Raw genomic sequence first — 7,298 nt, forward strand, 5'->3', positions numbered from 1 at the left:
AAACGCATGGGGTGTCGGCTTAAAAATCAATTTATGGTATAAAACAAACGTATAGGTAGTGTTATCTCAAGTTTGATAAAGTCATAAGAAATTTTAGCTTTAAGGAAATAAAGTTGATAATTGTATTTATGTTAACTTTAAAGGGGGAAAATTCACCACCTTAGTTCTTTATGTGGATGATATCTTATTGGCCAGCAGCGATAAAGATATGCTGCTTAAGATCAAGAGATTTCTTTCCTCTAAATTAAGGATATGTTGTTTGAGACCAAGAGATTTCTTTCTCTAAATTTTGACATGAAAGATCTCTATGAAGCTTCTTACGTTCTTGGCATTGAGATTCACCAAGATATGTCCAAATGAGTAGTACCATTGTCTCAAAAGGCATACATTTATAGAGTATTGAAGAAATACAATAAGCATAAGTGCTCTGTCTCGCCTACTTCTATTGTTAAGGGCGATAAGTTTGGGATATTTCAATGTTCGAGGAACCAATATGAGACTGATCTGATAAAGCCAAATCCTTATGCTTCAGTTATCAGAAGCATTATGTATGCTCAATTATGTACACACCCTGATTTAGCTTTCATAATTGGGATGCTTGGAAGATATAAGTTAAATCTAAGATCGGACCACTGGAAAGCCGTTAAGAAAGTCATTTGCTATTTACAAGACACTAAGCACTACACGATCATATTTAGAAAATTTGATAACCTTAAAGTTGTTGGTTATTCAGATGCAGACTTTGCGAGGTGTGTAGATACTAAGAAATCCGCGACATGTTATATTCTCACTTACGTCATCATCAATGATGCATGCTAAGTTTATAACATGTTATGAGGCTACTAGCTAGGCTATATGGCTAACAAACTTTATCTCAGGATTAAGAGTGATAGACAGCATTTCAAAACCACTTACGTTATACTACGATAATCAACACACGGTTTTCTATACGAGTAACAACAAGTCAAGAGGTGATACAAAACACATCAATATTAAATATCATGTTGTAAAAGGTATAATCCAGAATCAAACCATCAGTATCGAGCATATAAGCACTAAATCAATGTTTGCAGATCTGCTAACTAAAAGCTTACCACCCTATATTTTTTGTGGTCATGTTGTTGACATGGGGTTATTGAAAGCCTATGATTATGGATAAGAGGACTATAATGCAAACCATCTCCTATTAAGAATGACGATTTTTCATTTCAAGATGAAATAGTGAATTATAGGAACTAAGGTTTCAGTGGAATTTCATTAGCCGTTGCAACTCTTTGATTTGGTGTGTTGTTTTGTTAAAAGCGGACTTATGATGTTAGCCTTATGATCAAGGGAAAGAATGTTAGAGTTAATCTCAGTCTAACATGCTAACAAAACCAAGAGAGATACGGGGTGCATGGGCCACCTAGCGTTGTGATAGGTGGCGCAACCAACCAATGATGGTTGTGATCCCTTTTTGTGATGCGTCTATTGATGAGCCCATGGCTCCCCAAAATATTTCAACTAGTATCTCAGCGAATAACTATAAGGGTTCGATTGTTTCAGCTGGTAATAATCTGAAAAATCCTTCGTCTATTCTGCTTGGTGAATTTTATTGAAGCATGGCGTGAAGGTGAAGGAGAAAAGTCTAGTTGCTGCTCCTAGTGTTTTGCCGAGCAAGTTGATATTTAATGAATTAATCTGCTCGAGAGAGAGAAGAGAAGAGGAAACTAATAAAATATATTTGTATTGGCTCTATGGAGGTTGAGGTCAAGGAGGAGGCCCCAAGTTGATATACTAGGCGGCATGATTCAGAATCTAATCGACCACGATTATTTTTGCTAGCTTCATTTGCACAGTAACCGTATTATTTTATTACTTCTTATGTGAGTGTAATTAGTCAAGTCTTTTCTATATACGTAATCTGGTCTGGTTCATGGTGCCTGCGTGCACTTGTGTTAGACTCGGATTGGTGTCTACGTGCACAAGAGATGGGTGAGTCATGTTTTGCTGGTTACGGTCGAGTCTGACTTCATCGTGCTGGTCGAGTCCGAGACTGGTTTAGTGTTCGTCGAGTCTAGGACATGTGTGCCATATATGTTTAGGGTTAACACTCTTTGTAATCAGATTTAAATTATCGTGTGTTTTTGGTCGAGGGTTTCCTCTGAAGAACAAACAAGATAGTGATACCCATCTTGAGTACTCTGTTGATCCTTCACTGGATTGTTTAAGTGTGCGATCAGGCTTTTGTGTCTTGAGTGCATGTTTGATCGCTGCGTGGATCCCCTCTTCTGATCATGTGTTGCTACTCACGGGTGGAAGAACTCATCTAGGGTCTGGATTGCTATCTGAGTAAGCTGATCCATTCATCCATCTTTTCTACTGCTGGCATTGATATATTTTGGTGCATGTGGACGCTAGTACAAATCAATCTGGTAGTAATGTTTGCTCTTGTGCTTATGGCTGCTAGGGTTTGTTGCTTGCTGTCCAGTTGGGACAAAACTCAGAGATCACTTGTGTTTATCATTTAGTACCGTGAAAGATTAGAACAAAATCGAGCATCGAAGGCGTGTGCTCATCACCTATAAATATAAAGGGGAGCTAGCACCTCACGTATGATTGATTCCCGTGAGGTTTAGCCTCTCCTGCACACACCCAGACGTGATCCACCTAATCATCAGGGGCAAGCAGCGAAGCGAAGGCCATCGCCAACGCTGATCATGACTACACCTCGATGACCCTACACGCTACATCAACCTCTCCCTCAACACCGACAACCACCGCATGCGGGATCGCCTTCGCCAACCCATCTGCAACATCTATATCAGCTCGAACGTCTACATCACGATTCAACCTGATGGCATCATCCGGATCCAGTAAGTCGTCACACTTGCTCTAATAATGAGTGTTTGATCCTAGAGCTAGTCTTTACATTGATTAGAAAGGGAATTAGATCTAACACAGACCTCCGTAGGAAATGGACTAGTCTAGCTAGCACTCTACGGAGACGGAGGTACAACTCACAAATTCTTAGCACTATATGTTTCCATGATTTTCAGATCTGCATGAATCTTAAAGCACAATTCGTGGTAGCTGACATTTACTACTAACCCTTTGATGATTTTAAGATATGCAAGACTCAAGATTTTCAAAGGAATTTTGAAGAAGTTTCATTGGAAAATGAGGCCTTTCTTCCGGTAAAAGCCTAAAAGGTCACTTCGTGAAACCTCCGCGGTGCAAATTGATGCATCTGCAAAAGAATGCTTCATCCATCCATGAATCTGTTCCAGAGTGGATCTATGGAGTAGAGCATAAAACTGGAGCGAAGTCATGCACCTCTGCCATACAGGGCCATGGTACGGATCTAACCGTGGAAGTCTATAGTCATGTTGCACTCAGATCCAACGTACAACAATCTGAGCAGGCAAACGATGGGTATCGATAAGACTCTAATAGTCAATGAACAGCCCAACAACGACCATCCAAAGTCTTCCCCGTTCCCTGTCGTATGGCTATATATCCACGCGAGAGGCCCCTTTGCTTAGGAGAAAAGCATCACTGCGTTGCACCAACTCGATCTCAGTCTCGCCAATGCCGTCTTTCATCGACGGCCCCACTTTCCGGTCGCTGCTCCGGCCGTCCACCAATGGACGCCGGACGAAGATCTCGGACAGCGGCGGCGGCGGCGGGGGCGGGGGCGGGCTCTTTAGGATGTTCAAGCTCATGCCCATGCTATCGTCCGGGTGCAAGATGGTGGCGCTGCTCGGCCGGCACAACAAGGCCCTCCTGGCAGACCACGCCACGACGGTGACTCTGTTCGGGCACCGGCGCGGCCGCGTGAGCCTGGCCATCCATGAGGACACGCGCGCGCCGCCGCTGTTCCTCATCGAGCTTCCCATGCTGACGAGCGCGCTGCACAGGGAGATCTCGTCCGGGGTGGTCAAGCTGGCGCTCGAGAGCGACACCCGCAGCGCGCGCCGCCGGCTCGTGGAGGAGTACGTCTGGGCCGTCTACTGCAACGGCCGCAAGGCCGGCTACGCCATCCGCCGGAAGGAGGCCTCCGACGACGAGCGCCACGTGCTGCGCCTGCTGCGCGGCGTGTCCATGGGCGCCGGCGTGCTGCCGGCGGCGCCCGAGAAGGAGGGCGGCTTGCCATCGGGGCCCGACGGCGAGCTCACGTACGTGCGCGCCCGCGTCGAGCGCGTCGTCGGGTCCAAGGACTCAGAGGCCTTCTACATGATCAACCCCGAGGAGGGTGGCAACGGTGGCGACAGTGGCACCGGAGGTGGCGGCACACCGGAGCTGAGCATTTTCCTAGTAAGGATGAAATGAGCAAACCATGTTACCACACATACATACTTATGAATCTGAACATATACACACGCTCCTGTTGCACAGAGCTGAGGTGTTTGATGAAATTATTTGTCAATAGATCGAGGGTGTGTATAATTTGTAAGCTAGATATGTATCACCAATTTACCATATTTTTAGGTAGTTGTTTTTGAATCATATAGGATCCACATGTCATAGACACTGCCAGACGATATACCTAGGATTGATAATTTAGCCTGTTGGCATACGAGGAATTATCCCTAATGGTAACTTATAAACTTTTAGAATGTCCATCGTTTCCCTTCCTCAAGAAAATAAGTTGTTGTACTAGCGAATTTGGATTAAGTCTCTTGTGATGACAAACCAAAGTGTTAGGTTAGGATGTATCTTGTGATGGACCATGTACGTACGTACGATAATAATTTCACTTCAAGTGATGCATGTGCAAGCTAGTAGCTAGGCACGGTGGTCATAAGTTTGGAATAATACTCTCGTTTTCCATCTTTCTTATCATAGCATTAAGCTAGGCTCCCTTTGGAAAACAAAATTCTAAAAAAGAATTAAGGTATATCAGGAGTGGACGTTTCATATAAATATAGAGTACATCTGTGTTTATTTCTTGGCGAAATTCATTTGCAAACAATACATACCTGAAATTGTTAAGGAATCTCAGTTCACTCATCAGTAGTCACCAAAAATATGTTCTATTTCTTTTCTTTTCTTTTCTTCTCTGGTCTGTTTTTTGGAGCGAAAGTGTATAGTGACCACTCACCACCAAGCAGATTCAAGTTTCAGAGGACAGCAGACTAGAATTCTGGCCCATACAAAGGCATGAAATTTCCATAGATTTACCACTAGTGTGAACACTGATTAAAAAGGACATTTTGCTCTCCACACTAGCTACAAGATATCCAAACTTCCTTGAGTGTTTTTTTTTTCGAATGGCCAGCGATTATTGATCTTCTTTAGAATTTTTTTTTTCAAATGGCCGAGGGTATTCTAGTGTCATTTGGATGTTTCCCGGGTATGAAAACAAAATAGCAACAAAAAAAACCATCGACTAGTAATTCCCAACAGGACTATATCGTACGTATGGAAAAAGATGTATACCAAAGTTTACTAAACCGTCGGCCATTCGAGAAAAACACTCGGGGAATAATGATTACTTGTAGTGCCATGGATATACAAATCAGTAGCTGAGAAGATAAGAGTACCATGAATCTTATAAACACCTCGCTGAAGGGAACAAGCTAGAAAGACAGGTGATCCTGCTTCACCAGCCAAAGGCTTCGATTCTTAATTTGTGCCTTTTTATCTGAAAGGCCGGCCGACGTGTTAGCACTTAGCATTGCTTGGAATATGTGAAGGCATACCGCATGCCGGGTAGAAACTTCCTCTCCCGATGCCAGACGCGCGCGCCATGCAATTTACAAGTTACAAAGCAGCGTCAGAACGATACAAATTTTTTCTAATATTACTTTTTTATGGATATTAAAAAATAATACCAAAAATAAAAAAACAAAAATAATACCTATTCGTCTACCAGTTTGGCGAAAATAGGTGACGTCTCCCCGACGGCAGGTTAAGGGACTCTGGTGGTAGTTTCAAAGCTATTTTCGCTAAACTGTTAGACGAAAACTAATTATTGTTAAATCGTAGACGGAAAATTAATTTTTGCCAAACGATAGCCGAAAACTCTGTGCCCCCTGTGACTCCTCACCCCCTGCGTCCGCACCCATGAACTCCATCTCATTTCGCTGTCCAGGCGTGACCGCGCGAGCACAGAGGAGAAGAGAGAAGAGAGAAGAGGAAGAAGGGAGGAGGGAGAAGGAGGAGAAGGGAGGAGGAGGAAGGAGGAGGGGAGGAGAAAGAAGAAAAGTAAGGTAATTTTTTTTAATTTTGTTTTTAGATGTATGTCTATTGCTTTATCTATATATAGATTTAATTAGGGATTAGAAAAATAATTTTTTTCTTTGTAAATGTTGATTTTAGGTACACATCTTTGTATTAGGTTATTTTGAGTATTAGGTTAAGAAAATAAAATATATGTGTGTACAAATATTAGATCTCGGTACTCTAGTTAACATGATATATGTAGGATTATATTATTGGATTGTAATAATATATGATTTACACTAAAATATGATATTTATTGGAATGCAGCATCGAAGTATTTATGTTAAATTTTAAAATTCAATGAACTGTGTTTGAAATTCGCAAGACACCTAATATCAAATGGTATTAATTAATAAGTTCTTGAGAATTAAATATATTTAATTTGTTGTTGCGAGTAATATGTTTATTTAATAGTATTATCCTCGATTTAGATTTATAACTGTAATATTGATTAGATTTTAGGCAACGAAGACTATAGTACTTCACATTTTAGGACTAGAAACGGTGGGTCAATATGGCTATTACGGTAGTCAATTTTAAGTTAGCCGTATTGTATAAATATAATTTATTTCTATTTCTAATTAATAGAGACAATAAGTTGGTAATCTAATTGATATATTTTTTAGGTGACAGTTATGTTATACTCTATAAATCTTAGAGTATTCTATAGAAATTGTCAAATCCGTAATGATTCATCTGGTATTGATTTGGGTAATTTTTCATTTATCATCCTTGAGTACCCAAACCCTGAGGATGAAGGATGAAGGAAATGAAAATGCGGTTCATCCAATACTTTCAGTTTGATCTCTAGATTTATTCTGTTACGATGCAATGCATGTGGACTAGTACGTTAAATCCAGTTTTTTGGAAGTTAAAACCGGTGTATCAGACGGACAAGTGGTTGAAATGGTTGGAGTGGTGCAGGTGAGTTCAATATCCTGGTGCAACCATGTCCAAAAGAAGTGGATGATAGTAGCAGTGCAATAACACCAGTAGAAGAAGAGGATACACACGAACATGCAGTGTCGACGGAGGAAATTGAACAAAGGCAGACAACTGAGGCAGAGGTTGTTGTGCATAGGCAGGCGACA

General features: G+C 41.4%; 1 protein-coding gene across 1 annotated transcript; it reads left to right on the forward strand.

Moving 5' to 3' along the window:
- Window positions 1–3,541: 3,541 nt before the first annotated feature.
- On the forward strand, window positions 3,542–4,410 carry LOC133897679 (protein MIZU-KUSSEI 1-like). The gene has a single exon (XM_062338477.1). The coding sequence runs from the start codon at window positions 3,571–3,573 to the stop codon at window positions 4,309–4,311; it is 741 nt and encodes a 246-aa protein (XP_062194461.1). The 5' UTR covers window positions 3,542–3,570; the 3' UTR covers window positions 4,312–4,410.
- The last annotated feature ends 2,888 nt before the right edge of the window (window positions 4,411–7,298 follow it).

The sequence above is a fragment of the Phragmites australis genome, chromosome 17 (genome assembly GCF_958298935.1).
Source record: "Phragmites australis chromosome 17, lpPhrAust1.1, whole genome shotgun sequence".
NCBI lineage: Eukaryota > Viridiplantae > Streptophyta > Magnoliopsida > Poales > Poaceae > Phragmites > Phragmites australis.